The 18,594-nt window shown below is 38.1% G+C and overlaps 1 protein-coding gene across 4 annotated transcripts in view; it reads left to right on the forward strand.

Moving 5' to 3' along the window:
* Positions 1-18,594, forward strand: part of STAG1 (stromal antigen 1) — a 520,715-nt gene that overhangs the window by 164,317 nt on the left and 337,804 nt on the right. For all 4 annotated transcript variants that reach the window (XM_049870475.1, XM_049870474.1, XM_049870476.1 and 1 more), the window contains 2 exons: positions 2,220-2,329; positions 11,278-11,380. In XM_049870475.1, the coding sequence (XP_049726432.1) occupies positions 2,301-2,329; positions 11,278-11,380 (132 nt within the window). In that variant the 5' untranslated portion in view covers positions 2,220-2,300. The remainder of the gene's footprint in view (positions 1-2,219; positions 2,330-11,277; positions 11,381-18,594) is intronic.

Genomic DNA, 18,594 nt, shown 5'->3' on the forward strand with positions numbered 1-18,594 from the left:
TTTTGGTGTATTAATCTCTGTTATATTAATGAGGCAATATTAGTATAGGCTGTGTTTTAAATCAGTTTCTTCTGAGATATAAAAAGAGCAGATTGAGCAAGAATAGATGGGGAATGATAGAGACCATGTCACTTGAGATCTCCAAGGAACAAAGAAACGGAGGCCAAAAAGAGACAAAAGACCTGCTGGAGCCAACAGAGAAAGCCTTCTTCTGGAGTCACCACCCTGAATTTGAACTTCTATCCTCCTAAGCTGTGAGAAAATAAATTTTTGTTTTTTAATGACACCGGCTTTTGGTATTTCTGTTATAGGAGCACTAGGTAACTGTGACAAGGGGGTCACAAGGTAGCCACATGGCATCAGTGGTCATATTAACCTTCTTGGTTCAAGTAGGTCTCTCCAATGTAAAGTTACTATTCCTTTTCTTTACTCTCTTGTTTTGGAAGCCAACCATTAAGTGGAGGACATTCTCAAAACTGGGGGTGTGTGTATGTGATTAAGCTCCACCTCCTGGAGTGAGGGCATTTGTGTATATTTAATCGTTTTTTTTTTAAAGGAAGGTTCGACTCTTCTCATTTATTTACTTTTATCCATATGGATTCATGTATATTTATTTTATACTTCAGGTTATAATCCTGTATTGTATTATTTATTTTGGTGTTCCAGTTGTTCCAGCTTTGTCCCTTGGGGGTTCTTTCAGTTGACTCATGCCTCCCTTTATCATGCTTCCATCCTTTTTTTTTTTTTTTTGTGAGCATGTTCTTGCTTGCCTGTGGTATAAGATGCTCCAGGCTCACCTTGTATTTTCCTTGCCCCAGCTCTACAATGAGTCTTTTCTCCCTTGAATCCTGATTCCTTTTGTTGTAGAATTGTATTTAGAAACCAAGATCTGGGCACTAGGTGTGCTTGTTTTTAATGGTGTGTCACTGCTTCTCTGCACATAAAAAAAAAAAAAATTTTTTTATATACATATGTGTTATGGATTGAAATATGTCAACTTGACTAGGCCATGATTCCCAGTGTTGTGTGGTTGCTCTTCATTTTGTGATCTGATGTGATTATTCCCCATGTTGTAAATCCTAATCTCTAGAATGTTAATGAGGCAGGATTAGAAGCAGTAATGTTAATGAGTCAGGACAAAATCTACAGGATTAGGTTGTATCTTCAGTTAATCTCTTTGGAGATATAGAAGAGAGAAAGCGAGCAGGGAGGTGAGGGATCTCCTACCACCAAGAAGGAAGAACAGGGAGCGGAGTACATCCTTAGAACATGGGGCCTCTGTGCTGAGAAACTCCTAGGCCCAAGGAAAGATTGATGACAAGAACCTTGCCCCAGAACCGACAGAGAAAGTCTTCCCCTGGAGCTGACACTCTTGAGTTCAGACTTTTAGCCTCCTAGACTGTGAGAGAATAAATTTCTGTTTGTTAGAGCCATCGACTTGTGGTATTTCTGTTATAGCAGCACTAGATAAGTAAGATAGTATATACATTAACCCATGTGTACACTCATATTTATGACTGTACATACATAGACACACATGCATGTGGATGCTTAGGGGCTTTTAATTTTTTTAATCCTTTTACATAGTGCTCGTATTACTTATGTATCTTTATATATGTTTTCTTTTCCATATTTTGTGGTGTTTCCTTATATTGCTTTCCCAATCTCAACCGTTGTAGAGAGGTTAACCATTATTGATAGTTTAATGTATACCCTTCCAGACTTATTTGATACGTTACTTCCGGTAGATTTTTAATATGTTTGTCTTCTCTAATAGGTTGAACTCCTTGAGCATAAAGATGTGTTCTTATTAAGTAACGTTCAGGTATAAATATAGACAAGGCATATAATTAACTTCACAACAGTGAGATAATGAAGGGAAATAAGGCTGTGGTGGAAAGTGTATTCTAACATTTTATAGTAATATAAGTATTGTTTAATATAGACAGTGTTTCCTGAAGTGTGCTTAAGTATTCTTCATGTGCACTATGACTTAGGTATATGTAGATAATTTTTTTAATTTAATAATCACATGTTTGTTTTAACATGTTTTTTAAATCTTGGAGCAGATCTTAGAAAAGGTTGTGGTTTCAAATCGAATGGAGAATTGCAAATTGCTAGGTGACTAATTTTATGGTAGTGAAAAGTACAAATTATACTCTATATATTCTGGTATATTCGTTTTATTTTTAAATAATTTCCTTTTTTCCTATCAACAGATTGCCTTTGAGGTTGTTTTAAAAGTTTTGAGTTGTACACACTTCATTCTTTGGCTCCCTTGTGGATAGACCTCTCCAGAAATGATTACTTCAGAGTTACCAGTGTTACAGTAAGTATTGTAGTCTTCTTATTTAAAAAAAATACATGTAACTTACTTCTTTATGAAAATTGCTCTCTTAGATGAGACATGTCAAAAACGTCCTTGGATATTAGTATAATATGTTTAAAATCTAAGAAGTATTAGTGTATATTGTTACTGTAGCCATTCTTAGCCCTAAAAAAAAAATTCTTAGCCCTAGCTATTGGAATATCAATATGTTCTCTTATATCCAGCAAATAAAGTGTTAATGCCTATATTAGAGGTCAGCATGCTGCCTGTTTCGTAAATGAAGTTTTATTTCGTTCGTATTGTTTCTGGCTGGCTTTGGGCTGTAACAGTGGAGTTGAGTAGTTGTGACCGAGACTGTATTACCTGTAAAGCCTAAAATATTTACTGTCTGGCTCTTTACAGAACAAGTTTGTTGATGCCTGTCCTATATCATGCTCTTCCTCTACCCCTCTCCCCCAGAACCTTCATTAAGATTCTTTCTGGTCCCAGAGATTGAGATCGTTGAGGCGTTCTGGTTGCCAGAGGTAATTCAAGGTTCATAACTGTTGGCATTTCTGGTGGCATCTCGTTGGATTTGTTGGGTTTGTAGAACAACTTCAGAGCTGAGTCTTGTTTTGAGGAAATGTGATTACTGTAATCACGTAGTAGATGCTTCTTCTCATAGCTTTCGTCACGCAGATCAGAAGTCTGCATCCGTTGACTCACTCTGGTAACAGTGATTTAGATGTAAGGAAAGTGACCAGACCTTCAGGTAGTAAGGTGTGTCACAGTACTGACGCAGAATGAGCCTCTAAGCCCGTTGTAAGAACTGTTAATATTTTAGTTGAATACATAAGAGGAATCTGCATTCCACTTCATTACTGTGGATTTTAATTTTTTTTTTTTCGTTGTTGAGAATATACTCGGAAAAACACAGGCCAGTTCAACAGTTTCTACTGTAGTACCCCTTCTAATTGGTCTCCTGTCCTGCTTTTCCATCAGAGCTCTAAGACCCAGAGGTGTCCAGATCCCTTCCCTGCTTGAGAAGCCATCAGCACTTAACCTTCCTTTACCAAATGTAGAAGATAAAATTGAAGCCCTTCCTACCTACTTACCTCAAGCCCCTTTACTCATTTCTAATTTGACTATAACACCATGCTTGGAGATCACCACATACTATTTTCTTTCTTTTATTTGTACCTTTTTTGTTGTTGTTGTTTATCTTTATCCTGCCTTTAGTGCCTGTACACTTCTACCCTTACCTGGCTAACTCAGTAATCCTTCTGTTTTAGCTGAGGTATGATGCCTCTGTTAACCCCTTAAAGTTGGGATAGGTGCCTCCTGTGCTCCTATAATACCTTCGTGTTGTGCTTTTCTCTAGCACCATACTTAATATATTGTTTTATAACCCTCGATTATTGTTTCTGACCCACCACCTAAACTGCATCTTTGTGCCTTATTTTTATATGTCTAGCTCCTATCACACTGCTGCATCGTAGGCCCTCAATAAATAACTACTTGAGGAAATATGAAACAGGTTGTAGCTAAATAGAGATTGTATTTAAATAAAAAACGTTGATTTGACATGATATTAATCATTATATAGTCCTGTACCACATAACGTCCAATTGGGCAACATCCTACTGCATGTATGTCTCAGATCCCATAAGGTTATAATAGAATTCAGAAATCCCAATCGGAGAACAGGACATAGTGGACGTTAACACTTAAGAAACACTTCCAAACCGTGCCGTGTTTTCATGATTGTCACAGAGTAATGTGTGCATTCATTATTACGAACCACCATAAGTTACTTAGCTCAAATTTTTGATATAATAGCCTTATGGCAGTCTGTTGTTAAGTATGAGTTGTCTATAAGTCGGATATTTGTAACCCTGGGACTGCCTTTATATAATATGGTGTTTGCACAGCATACGAAACACATAACATCCTGTTTCACAGAACTCATTGTGGGCATTAAGCAATGCATGACTGTATTATGCTTTGCAAGTAACTGAATATTTTTCAGAGAAACATAAACCTATAATATGACTACAGGTACTGCATAGTGGTGATCTGGGAGTTGGGTAAACGAGCTTTCACTTACATCTCTCAGCTAGAGATGGCACTGTCATCAAGTTGAGATCTAACATGCATTTATTGAAAACATAAAATTTTCTGGGTTCCAGATGCATTTACATCTATTATCTTGCTTAATTATCCATCCAGCAATCTGTCTTCATTGTAGAGGAAAGGAAACATGATATGTCTCTTAGTTATTTGTAAACCTCAGATTCCATCATCTCTAAAATGAGGATAATATGTTAGAAATTGACCTCCAAGGTCTTCTCAGAAACAAAAGTTGTGATTCAGAGATTGTTGATGTTCAACTTAATAATCATTTTTCTAATGTAGACATTAGAAAGATCAATCTAATAAATGACTTTATTTCTTGACTTCCATACAATCACTGATGAATTTGTCATATGAGTACTGTTTCCCGTTAAGCGTTGTCAGAATGTTATCACTTAATACGAATTCATGTACCAGGAAGTGTGCTAGGTTCTGTGGGAAAATAACGTATAGATTAGACTCAGTCTTTTTTTGCCGTGAACCTTTAGACATTAGTCAAATATTTGCACAAGTATATAATTCTAAACTGTCTTTGGGGTTATGAAGGAAAAGTAGAGGGCATTAAGAGAATTTTAACATGTGCTTTGATTTAATCTACTTTTCTGAGAAGGACAGTCGAGCTAAGGTCTAAATTGGGGGGAAGGGTTGAAGGAAAAGGAAGGGAACAGAATATTAGTTCCAAAATGGAACAGTGGTATGTAGACAGACCCTGAGGAAGGAGGAAGCGTGCTATGTTTATGGGAATGAAATAAAGCAAATTTTCTCTTTTTTTAGAATCAAGGTTGGGGTCGGAGAGTGGTATAAGACTTGTGTGTAGATCAATCAGATCTGCTTCTTCTGACACCAGCTGCATGTGTAGCACTTCTGTAATCCCCACCTCCAAGAGCTAGGTCAAAACTCAAGTTAAATGACGCAGCCCTTCGGGCACCAGCGACAAGCACCGGAGTCCCCAGGGCTCCCCTAACTACTGACCTTTGGGCTACAAATTTGGTAGTTCCTTCTACTTTAGGATACTAGCCACGAGCTCAGTGGTCCCCAGCCCATTTACTTCTGACCTGGCTCCCACTACTCCCTCAGGTTCAATGATTCTCTAGAATAACTCACAGAACTCATGGAAAGTGCTATACTTATGATTATAGCTTTACTGTGAGGATTTTTTTTTTTTTTTTTATGAAGGATACAAGTCAGAATCAGCATAAAGAAGAGATGCATAGGTTGAGGCTTTGGAGACTTTACAAAGAGATTGTGTTACCCTCCTGAGTGCAGATATCTTTCACCAACCAGGAACATGTCTGGGGTCTTATTATGTAATTGTGATTGACCTTGCCCAAAGTCAGCTGGTCTTTCTGGCTTTGCTAGCCCCCGCCTTAGTTACTTCCTTAATAAACTCTAAGGTGTAGCCTGGAACCCTCACAGATAAGAAAGGTACCTCAGTTACTCAGGAAATTTCTAGGGTTTAGTTATCTCTCAGGACTCAAGGAGAAAGACCAAATTATTTAGGGAAATTTAATGTAAACCTCACAGGCCACCCCCTGGTCTTTGATCATAATCCCTTTTATATGCTCAACATTTGGAGGCTTACTTCTTTTCCCCCTTTATCTACAGTTATTTGATTACATCCTGAGACAGTTTTAACTCAATATTCAAATACATTTTTCCATTAATGTCAGTATTATTATTTTAGTCACAGTCCAGTTACTCTAGCCCATCATCATATCATATGACCAAAATGTTTTCCCAGCATGAAGCCACTCTCTTGCAGGCTTCCATTCAATCTTGTCAGGTTCCAAGAGCAAGAGTGATCTTAGCTTCACCTTTTCAGGCATCTGGTATAGGGTCGCTATGAGTCGGAATTGACTCGACAGCAGTGGGTTTTTTTGGGTATAATTGAGCTAAGAGAAGATACCATCTCTAGCTCTAAGCCTTTTTTGAGGAATGAATATTTCCCTCATTGCAGAACCCATGTAGTCATTCCTTTACCTCAGCTACTGTTTTTCTTTCTCTCCATTTATACACAAGCATTTCTACTTTTGAATGGGACTTTTGGCACCTGTACTAGTCTAGATTGCCAGCAGCAATACTAGTTTAGCAAGTGCCTCCCACTTAGTCCACTCACATTTATAGTTATAGTTTCTTGCTTAGGAATCATTGCTGCTTCAGTAACACAGAGTTGCATCCTTGGTCCTAGGGCCACCGTGTAGGTAGGAAAAAAAAAGTTGAAGCGATATAGGGGAAAGAGAAAAAATATATATATGAGGTGATGTGAGGAAGAATTGTATAGTCATAGCAGCATCCTCTCCCATCCCCTTTTCCCCAGATGCACCAGAAAATCAGAGGAATTTATCCAGTGAGAATCCTCCCTGTCCCCCACTCGTGTTGAGTACATTGCCTTACCTCCCCCCTTTCCATTCGTCTCATGGACCCAGGTGGCCACCTCAAGTGAGCATATAGGGCATCAACTTTCCAGCTCAATTTAATATCCACTTCAGAGGTATTTGGGGTGGGGGGGTGTCTTCTGATGGCTCTTGGCATGTCCTGCTTTAATGCATCCTTCACATTCCCATAGTGACTTCTGTAGGTCCATGCCCCATTCAGAAATCCATTTAATAGGCCATTTCCATTGTTTCTCTGCCTGACTATAAGGTCACACTGTTAGTCACCACCGTCCGTGAGTTGGTGAAACGTGGGGTGGGAGGGGGAAGGCAGAGTAGAACTCTGAGTGCAGTATTGTGCTTAGGTCAACACTAGAAGCAAAGAAACCTGTGAAGAATGTTGCAGTATCCATTCCAGGGATGTTTGGAACTTGACCTAAAGTGGTTACGCAGTGGAAATGGAGAAAGGGAGACAGAAATTAGAGAATTTTAGGGGGCAAAATAATTTTTGTAAGATTTGATCTGATTCTTCCATGGTCTTAATTTTTGTCCTGTAGTCTTATAAAAGGAGCCCTGGTGGCACAGTGGTTAAAAATACTCAGCTGCTAACCAAAACGGGTCAGCTGTTCGAACCCCTCAGTGGCTCTGTGAGAGAAAGATGTGGCAGTCTGCTTCCATAAAGATTTATACCATTGGAAACCCTCTGGGTAGTTCCATTCCATCCTATAGGGTTGCCAAGAGTTGGAATGGACTTGACAGCTGTGGGTTTGGTTTTGGTTTAGGCTTATAAATATGAATTTAGCCATTTTCAGAGTTTTTAGAGAACATTTGGTTGGAGTTTGAATTTGCATACCCCTTCTTTTTGACCCAACATTTCCACAGTTGTCCAAGAGAAATACTTGTTCAAGTGTAATTAAGAGTCATGTATAGGGATAGTCATTTCAGCTGTTTGCAATAGTATAAAATAGAAGCAAACTACGTGCTCATTGTTGGGTAGCTAGATAAATAAATTCCATACATATTTTAGGGTACCATTCAGGAATAACATTTATAGAAAACAGCCATTTATTTAAAAATTTAAGTATAGCTATTGATTTATATTTAGATATCTGTGCAAAAAGATAGGTATTTATGGCAGGGTATTGATCAAACTGTTAACTGTGTTTATTCTGCAGAAAGACGGGATTGAGAGTTGGAGCAGCTGAAGTACAGCTTTCTCTTATATTTTTATATTGAGATTTCTATTTCTAAAAAAAACCCCAAAGTTTTGCATTATTTATTCTAATAAACACACGTACATACTCTAATGGTCATGTATCACTTGTTCATGGGCACTAGCTGTCACCTCTTAAGCTGTCTGCAGTTGGCAGAGTTAGAAATTAATTGTACTTTTCTGTTTTGTCAGCAAAGTATATTTCTCGGGCACAAATTAGTTTCATTAATGGGTCACTTATTATATTCTGAAATTGAGACTTATAAAAGCATCAGAAGTGCACTATATATGCTATATACTGTTCACACAAGAGAAATACAAAACATATTTGCATTTCAGTGTCCTGATATTGGTATAGGGAATTCACATTAACCTTAAGATCTAACTGGACTCCTGCCACTTAATAGCTGTGTAACTATCGGCGTGCTTATCAAGTTTTAAGTGCTTTTATATGCTCATCTTTGAAATTGGGACAATAGTATGTTTCTTACAAAGTTTTTGTGTATATTTTTTCTAGATAATGTATACAAATGTCACACGTGATAAACTAATCATAGTTTATTGGGAATGTATCGAGGGGATAAAGCAGTATGATTTATTGTTGTTCTTTATTAGAGACAAATAATATCATCTAGATCAGGGATGGATACACTGTTGCTCTTGATTTAGACACCTGGTTTTTAAATAAAGTATTATTAGAACAAATCTACCCCCATTAATTTATATAATGCCTACAGCTGCATTTATGCTACAATAGCAGAGTCATAGCTACAGAGACCTTACGGCGCATAAGCCTAAATTATTTACTGTATGGCCCTTTATGGAAATGTATGCTGAGCCTTAGCTAGATCAGTATTGTTTACAGTTTTGAATCCCAGATTATCTTTGATGGTTTGCAAGCAGGAGAATAACATGATGTAAGAACTTTACTGACAGTACTCTTTAGAATGGCTTGGACAGGAGAGATGGTAAAAGCAGAGATAAGTTGAGGGGATTTCAGTTAGTGGTGATCATGGTAATAATAATGGGAAGAATGAAGGACAAAATTATACTGAGGATGATTTAGGAGGACTTGTTAGCAAGAGGGACAAGAGAAAGATTGATAGAATTCTATGAGTTTGAGTAGCAGACAGGATTAATGATGACAATAATAAATTGGTATAACAGTTGAAAGTACCCTATGCACTAACCTAATCAGTTAATTAATGGCATGGACATGATCAGAGAGCTTGAAGTAAGTCAGGACTGAACATAATTTTAGATGTGGTATATGGCAAATTTGTGGTAGTATTCAGGGAGGCATGTCATGGATGTAGTTAAAATCTTGAATTAGAGGTCTGGAATGGGGTCAGATCTGAGGAGATACTGAAGTCATTTACATAGAAGTTACCTATCAAGTGGATAAGATTGCCACTGCCATGTAGAATGAAAGAGTAGCAGAGACACTAAAGGATTGAGCTTTAAAGAATTAACACAAAGAGGGATTAAAAATAATAGTGTGACAACAACATAAATAAATAAAATAATAGGAATCTGGGTTTACCGTTTGCTGTGTGCTCTTCCTGCTATTAGGTTTGTGGTTTTTCTTCCTGCTATTGGCAGTTTTATGCAGATCTTATTAGAGTTAGTAGTATAGAATTTAGTGAAAAAGTTTTTGTTCATACTATGTGTACCTTTTCAGTGCTGTGCAGGAGCCAGCCTTTCCTGGCCTGCAAGAACCAATTGTTAAATTTTCAGGAATTTTGTGAGCTGGTTAAACAGCCATTTTGTTGTTGTTATGTGCTGTTAAGTTGGGTCCTACACCATCCTCACAATCGGTGTTATGCTTGAGCCCATTGTTGCAGCCACTGTGTCAGTCCATCTTATTGAGAGTCTTCCTCTTTTCCACTGATTCTCTGCTTTACCAAGCGTGATGTCCTTCTCCAGGGACTGGTCTTCCTGCTAACATGTCCAAAACACAGGAGACAAAGTCTCGCCATCTATGAGCTTAAGGTTATCTACACCTATTGTGTCTGATGGCGTAGTGGTTAAGTGTTATGGCTGCTAACCAAAGGGTCGGCATTTCAAATCTGCCAGGCGCTCCTTGGAAACTCTATGGGGCAGTTCTACTCTGTCCTATAGGGTCACTATGAGTCGGAATCGACTCGACGGCACTGGGTTTGGTTTTGGTTTGGATTGTGCCTGTATCGTAGAAATACTTGCCCATTGCCTCCCAGCTCTGCATTCCTTGATGTCACTTTGGTAGCTTCATGTTGACTTGCTGGGAGTATTTATACCATGGAAATTAGCCAATGCCAGAGATCAGGGCTTGATGTATTGTTTTGTTGATTGCCAGTAGATTTAAGGAAATGTTAATAAAGCAGATTAAACTTAAAACGTGTGTCAGGCCTATAGCCATTATAGTATGACTAGCACAAAAAAAATTTTTTTTAGCACAAAAAAATTGAGGAAATACTCTTCCAGTATTTGAGAACTATTATTCGATAAAGCAGAGAAGTTGCTCACACCATTAACTAGTCAGTGAAGTTCCAACAAACATCTTTGTCATTTCAGTTTCATCCTTCTCATTACAGTGGACAAAAATATCAACTGTTTTTCATGTTGAAACTCTATTTGTTAGTTGCACCCATAGATTAACTCCAGGTGTAAGAGTTTGGCAAAGTTACCAAAATCATTTTGTGAGAATTAATTGGCTATATTGAATTTACAGTAAAGAGTATTGTATATTTTTTTATTATTTGTAGATTATATGCTATGCATAAAGTAACATTTATAATAAACTTACATGCATATTTTTTGAAGAGCCAATTGTTAAACATATACCAGTATACCACTGCCTTTCATGATTTTATAAAATGGGTAAGATTTCCTTCTAAGCCTTTATCTTTTTACTTCCATACTTCTTAACTGAAGAATTTTATACGTTTTCCTTTTGTACTTCTTTACCAAAGAATTAGTCTTTGGTAGTTGTATTTTGCTTTCATATTTTGTACAGCAGCTGCAGTTTTCATAGTCATTTCCCCTTCTTTATTTTCCTTTTTTGGGGGAGGATACATTTTGCTCAATATTATGTGATATTAGGCAGGGAGGATGATAACATTTTTATTTGTTGAGAGTTGTGTCTAAAAGTAGGATCTCTATAAACCACTCTGATCAGCTGTATACCAGGAGGTAAGCAAAGTAGTGGAACAGAGCTGCATTGTATTTATTAATTAAGTTGTTCACTAAAATAATATAATAACATTTTCTAGGGACTCAACTAATGAAACTACTGCCCATTCAGATGCTGGCAGCGAACTTGAAGAAACAGAGGTCAAAGGAAAAAGAAAAAGGGGTCGTCCTGGCCGGCCTCCAGTATGTATTATGCTTGTCTTCTTTGTTCCTATAATGGTTTACCAAGTAAATGGGCTTGATATGAGCTGTTTATTAATTCTGGTACTGTTAGTAGTTTTCATTTCAGTAACACATTAGAGACTCTTGAAAACTTTGTATTTCATAAAGTGACTTAGCAGTGATCAGAAAAAGGAAATGGATTTTAGTATCATTTTTGCTCTTCATACTTCTCTTGCAGATAAATAGTGGTCCATGAGAATGCGTAGAGAAGGTGATTAACATGGAACCGAGGTATAGTTAGTTATGACTTCCCTGCTATTCAGAGGCAACTGATATCTCATGAGCTTCTAGTTGTGCGTTTCGGTACTGTTAGTTTGGTGCTTGGAACCAGTCTGAGAATATAATCTCAATGATACATGAATGTGAAGTTTAGAAGAACTCTAGGTAGCCCATACTTTGAGGCATATCTTTATGTATTCTGAAACCGTCAATCATAATGTAAGGCTACATATGGTCTCAGGGATAGTAGTATTGGTATGTCAAGGACAAGTCTATATTCTGCACTCACTTTTATGATGTTATTTGTTTTTAGCAAGTTTTTTTTTTTCCCCCCTATTTTCCAAAAGTTCTTAAGGAAAATTTCATGATACTAGGAGCCACAGTACTGCTATGAACCCTCCATATACCTGTTACCCAGCTTCAGTAGTTACCAAGTCATGGCCAGTTTGTTTCATATGTCCACCCCTCTCTTCCCTTTTTTCCTCCCAGTGTTATTTTGAAGAACTGCCTAGACAACTTCCCGTTTGTATTTATTTCAGAATGTATCTCTGAAAGTTAAGGACATTCTTTCTCTTTTAATATTACCACAGTGTCATTATCTAACCTTAAGACAATAATTTGTGAACATCACCAAGTAACCAGTTTTGAAGTTTACAGTCATTTCATAAGTATAATTTTTTAAATATAGTTTATTGGTTTGAATCATGATTCATATAAGGTCCACTCGTTGTAATTGGTTGTAGTGTTGTTTAAGCAATTATTGAATATATGTCCTTTGTAGCGACAGTTACTCAACAAGACTTTTTTATAAAAAAATGTTGTTGTTGTTCTATCTGTATTTATCTGTGTGGAAGAATTTTTAATGAGCTTCAGTGAAACTCCATACCCTTTACTTTTCCAGACCAACCTTTAAAAAAAAAAAATATGGAAGAAGTCTTCTACCATTTTGCTCTATCCTCCACCTTTATTTAAAGAAAAAAAAAATGATGAGGGAAAAAGACGTGTTATAGTCAGTTTTATAATACTTCTTCTTTTGTAGAGTATTTGGTAGTACATTATTCCTTACAAAAACAAATTGTGATAAGAGCAAGAGTCCTGCATCTGGAAACTGGAGACTGTTGTATCCCCTTACTAACCCTCTGATTTTTTGGGACCATAGTGGGGTTACATTGCTTTCTCTGGGTAACATGGGGGTGTATCTGCAAAACTGGAAAAAGGACTATATTGCTTGAAGGTAGGAGGGTGAACTACCTACATGATTGCTTGGCTTGAATTTGTTCTCCCCCAAATTAAATTCTTCACTTATAACTGTCAAATTAAGTGCTGTCTCTTTCAAGAAAAGCTTGTTTTAATTTTTAAACCCCTAAATAGAATTTATCACTCTTTTAGGACCTGTTTAATTTTAGTGTATCTGTAGCTGCATCCCTGTGATATTGTACTTTCCTTGATGGAAAGGAGTCAGCGTACCCAAATGCTTAGCTCTTTTGTGGTAGGAAACATGATCTAATTTTTAGTGAAATTACTACTGTGCACTCTAATAGATAAATAGTAGATGCTCAGCCTGTGTTTATGGAATTGAAAAAATGTTGACTATGATATGATAGTGACATTCTAGAGACTTGTGTTAGTTAGATGTCATTTCATGCATTCATACTCATATATCTGAGTTTACATGGATATCTACTTCAAACTATCTCGTTCAGGCTCATTTTTTGATCTTGGAAATGAGGCAACATAACTTCCTCAGTATCTGTTATGGACTTTATACTGGACTGCCACTTTTTTGTCATTTAATCCTCACACCAATACTATAACATAGGTCTTATATGCAGTTTGGGGTCACTGGGTGGTGCAAATAGTTAATGCGCTCAGTTGCTAATTGAAAGGATGTGCTTTGGAAGAAGGGCCTGGTCATCTATTTCTGAAAAATCAGCCATTGCAAACCCTATGGAGCACAGTTCTACTCTGACACACATGGGATCACCATGAGTTGAAATCAACTGGAAAGCACCTGGTTTGGTTTTTATATGCAGTTTACATTGTAGAAAACAAAATTTGAAAGTGATAATTTTATGAAACACAACAAATTAGTGACAAAGCTGGGATTTAAAGGCCTATCCTAACTCCCAGACTTTCTCTTAAGGATACCAGAATGCCAAGCTAGTAATTGATATTGAGAGGTATAATTGTTAGAGTGATCAGATTTGAGTCATGCCGCAGGTAACTGTTCTGAAAAATGCTTGGGCATTTGCTGTCTACTGGCTCCATTCTGAACAATTTCAAGCTTAGGTTGACAAATTCTGTTTAGCTCTCTTATGTCTTTTAAGCAGACTTCATGAACTTCTGTTTTTATTCATTCAGACAGTCAAATGAAAACAAATAGGATAAGGCACTGTCTATTACAGGCAATATTGTTTTTCTTATTTCTAAATTCTTAGGAGGCATCTCATTCTCACCACAAGTGTACCTCATTTTATTGAGCTACGCTATATTGCGCTTTGCAAATATGTGTTTTTTATAAATTGAAGGTTTGTGGCAACCCTGTGGTGAGCAAATCTATTGGTGCTTTTTTTCCAACAGCATTTACTCACTTGATGTCATGCTCTGGTAATTCTCACAATATTTTACACTTTTTCATTTTTATTTGTTATGGTGATCGATGATCAGTGATCTTTGATATTGTAATTGTTTTGGGGCGCCATGAACCACACCTATGTAAGACGGAAAACTTAATCTATAAATGTATGTGTTCTGGCTGCTTCACCAACCAGCCGTTCTCCCATCTACCTCCCTCTCCTTGAGCATCCCTGTTCCATGAGACACAACAATAGTGAAATAAGGTCAATTAATAACCCTGCAATGACCTGTAAGTGTTTAAGTGAAAGGAAGAGTCACACATCTCTCACTTTAAATCGAAAGCTAGAAATGATTTTAAGTTTAGTGAGGAAGGCATGTCGAAAGTTGAGATAAGCTGAAACTAGGCTTCTTGGACCAGAAAGCCAAGTTGGGAATGCAAAGGAAAAGTTCTTGAGAGAAATTAAAAATGCTACTTCAGTGAACATGTGATGATAAGAAAGCGAAGCAGTCTTATTGCTGATATGGAGAAAGTTTTAGTGGTCTGGATAGAAGATCAAAACAACCACAACATTCCCTTTAGTCAAAGCCTAATCCTGAGGAAGACCCTAACTCTCTTCACTTGTATGAAGGCTGAGAGAGGTGAAGAAGCTGCAGACAAAAAGTCTGAAGCTAACACGACTGGTTTGCGAGGTTTAAGGGAAGAGGCTGACTCTATGGCATAAAGTGCAAGGTGGAGTAGGAAGTGCTGATGAAGAAGCTGCTGCAAGTTACCCAGAAGATCTAGCTAAGATTATTGACGAAGGGGGCTACACTGAACAAAAGATTCTCAGTGTAGACGAAAAAGCTTTATATTGGAAGAAGATGCCACTTAGGACTTTCATAGCTAGAGAGGAGAAGTCAGTGCTGGGCTTCAGAGCTTCAGAGGAAAGGTGACCTTCTTGTTAGGGGTTAATGTAACTGGTGACTTTAAGTTGAATCCAGTGCTCCTTTACCCTTCCAAAAATCCTAGGGTCCTTAAGAACTATGCTAAATCTACTCTGTTTATACTCTGTATAAGAATTGAACAACAAAGCCTGGATGCCAGCACATGTGTTTACAGCATGGCTTACTAAGATATTACTGCTCATTGACAGTGTACCTGGTCACCCAACAGCTCTGATGGAGATGTGCAAGGAGATTAGTGTTGTTTTCATGCCTGCTAACACAACATTCATTCTGGATCAGGGAGTAATTTTGACGTTCAAGTGTTATTATTTAAGAAATACATTTCGTAAGGCTATAAACAAAACAAAAAAACCTGTTGCCATCAAGTTGATTCTAACTCAAAGTGATCCTATAGGACAGAATAGAACTGCCCCATAGTTTCCAAGCAGCATCTGGTGGATTCGAACTGCTGACACTTTGGTTAGCAGCTGTAGCACTTAACCACTACACCACCAGGGTTTCCTCATAAGGCTATAGCTGCCATATATGTGATTCCTCTGGATCTGGGCAAAGGAAATTGAAAACCTTCTGGAAAGGAGCCACCATTCTAGATGCCATTAAGAACATTTGTGATTCATGGGGGAGGTCAAAATATCAACATTAACAGGGATTTAGAAGAAGTTGATTCCAACCCTCATGGATGACTTTGAGGGGTTCAAGACTTCAGTGGAGGAAGTAACTGCAGATGTGATGGAAATAGCAAGAGAACTAGAATTAGAAGTGGAGCCTGAAGATGTGATTGAATTGCTGCAATCTCATGATAAAACTTTAACTCATGAGTTGCTTCTTATGGATGAGCAAAGAAAATGGTTTCTTGAGATGGAATCCACTCCTGGTGAAGATGCTGTGAACATTGTTGAAATGGCAACAAAGGATTTAGAATATTACCTAAGCTTAGTTGATAAAGCAGTGCCAGGGTTTGAGAGGATTGCCTCCAATTTTGGAAGATGTTCTACTGTGGGTAAAATGCTATCAAACAACATCTCATGCTACAGAGAAATCTTTAGTGAAAGGAAGAATCGATGGATGTGGCAGACTTCACTGTTGTCTTATTTTAAGAAATTGCCACAGCCACCCCAACCTTCAGCAACCACCGTCCTGATCAGTCAGCAGTCATTAGCATCCAGGCAGGATCCTCCACTAGCAAAAAGATTACGACTTGCTGAAGACTCAGATGATGGTTAGCATTTTTTTTTAAAGTCTTAATCATCTTTAATAATACCTTACATTATTTTATACTTAATGCAGTTCTTTATAACTGATATAACCTTGCAATTCTTTGAGATATATGTTACAGCCCTTATTTACTATTTATCATTCTTCATATGAAATGTGAGATTCAGAAAGATCAAGTGACTTAACTTAGGTCACCATGTCAGATTTAGTTTGTTTTAAATTCCTACAGTCCCTTAGTTCAGTGACTTTAGGTGCAAGTGTTTTTGTATTAAAGAATTTGAAAAGTAATCTAGTGATTATTCAAATGAAATATGCTCGGTTGTAGTTAATTTTTTTTCCAGTTGACATGATGGTTAGCATTTTTAGCAATAAAGTTTTTTTGTTTTTTTAGAAATAATGCTATTGTATACTTAATAGATTACTAAACCCGTTGCTGTTGAGTTGATTCCAACCCATGGCGACCCTATAGGACAGAGTAGAACTGCCGCATAGCATTTCCAAGGCTGTGTGTCCTTATGGAAGCAGACTGCCATATCTTTCTCCTGTGGAGCAGCTGGTGGGTTCGAACTGCCAACCTTTCGATTATTAGCCAAGTGTTTAACCACTGTGCCACCAGGGCTCCTTTTATTCCACCTAGATTAGATAGACAGTGTTTCAAGTCTCTCAGAGGACAGTCATCTCCTCCTAAGGCATGTACTTTGCATCCATTTGTAGTTGTTATGTCCACTTGTATCTATGGAGATGGTGGGAGATGATTATAGTACAGCACACTTGTGCAGGCAGCACTCTGGATTCCAGACCCATATCAGATGCCCATGCAGCATCTTCATTTAGATATCCCGTGGGCCAAGATGTTTAAAAAACCCAACTTCTGAGCTTTGTCATCTCATCCTACCTCTCTTCCATAATGGTAAATTCATCCCTCTAGTTGCTTGGGATAAAAACCTTGGAGTCAGGTGTGGACCCCCATTCCCGGACCCCACTATTCAGACAAAGATTAGTCTGGACTATAAAACATAAACAGATACACGAGACTAAATGGGTGGCTTCTGTGCAGAGGCAGGATGAGAAGGGAGAAGGGAACAACAGCTGTTTGGATGGACACGGAAAAACCCAGGGTGGAAAGGGGGAGTGTGCTATCACATTATAGGGATTGCAGCTAGTGCCACATAACAATAAGTGTATAAACTTTTGTACGAGAAATTAACCTGAGCTGTAAACTTTAACCTAAAGCAAAATTGGAAAAAAAAGGGAAAAAGACTCAAAGGGGGAAAAAAAAAAAACCTTGGAGTCATCTTTGACTCTTTTTCTGTATCCTATCAGCAAATCCTGCCTAATCTACTTGCAAATTTCATCATCAGTCACTTTTCGCTACTGAGTGGTTTAAGCCTCCATCATATGATTTTGCTCAAACCTGTCAGGCTTACTCCCTGTGTCAGGGCTGCTTAGCGTGTTGCTGTTATTTCCATCCCAGATATTAACAGAATATCCTCTCTGATGTCTTTTAGGTCTTGCTCAGATGTCATCTTCTCATTGTGTCCTCCCTTAAAGACCCTAATTAAAGTTGCAAGTCTCCACCCTTACCTTGGGAACCCAGGTGGCTTAGTGGTTAAGAGCTACAGCTGCTAACCAAAAGGTCGGCAGTTAGAATCCACCAGGTGCTCCTTGAAAACTACGGGGCAGTTCTTCTCTGTCCTATAGGGTCGCTATGAGTTGTAATTGACCCGACAGCCATGGGTTTGGTTTTGGGTTTTGGTTTACCCCTACCCAACCAGGACAAAGAGGTCCCTGGGTGGCATAAATGGTTTCCTCCTGGCTGCTAACCCAAAAGTTGGCGGTTCAAAGCCACTCAGTGGCGCTGTAGAAGAAAGGCCTGGTGATCTGTTTGTAAAGATTACAGCCAAGACAATGCTGTGGAGCAGTTCTACTCTATCACATTTAGGATTGGTGTGAGGCAGACTTAACTAAGTGGCAACAGCTTATCCAGGACAACTCACCATCTACTCGTGTGTGTGTGTGTGCGTGTGTGCGTGTGTGTGTGTGTAGCTCCTAAAACCACCTAACACAGTTGTTGTGGATTGAATTATCAACCAAACCCATTGCTATTGAGTTGATTCTGACTCACAGTGACCCTGTAGGACGGAATAGAGCTGCCTCTTAGGGATTCCAACTGCTGATCTTTTGGTTAGCAGCTAAACTGTTAACCACTGCACTACTCA

Source organism: Elephas maximus, chromosome 26, assembly GCF_024166365.1.
Source record: "Elephas maximus indicus isolate mEleMax1 chromosome 26, mEleMax1 primary haplotype, whole genome shotgun sequence".
NCBI lineage: Eukaryota > Metazoa > Chordata > Mammalia > Proboscidea > Elephantidae > Elephas > Elephas maximus.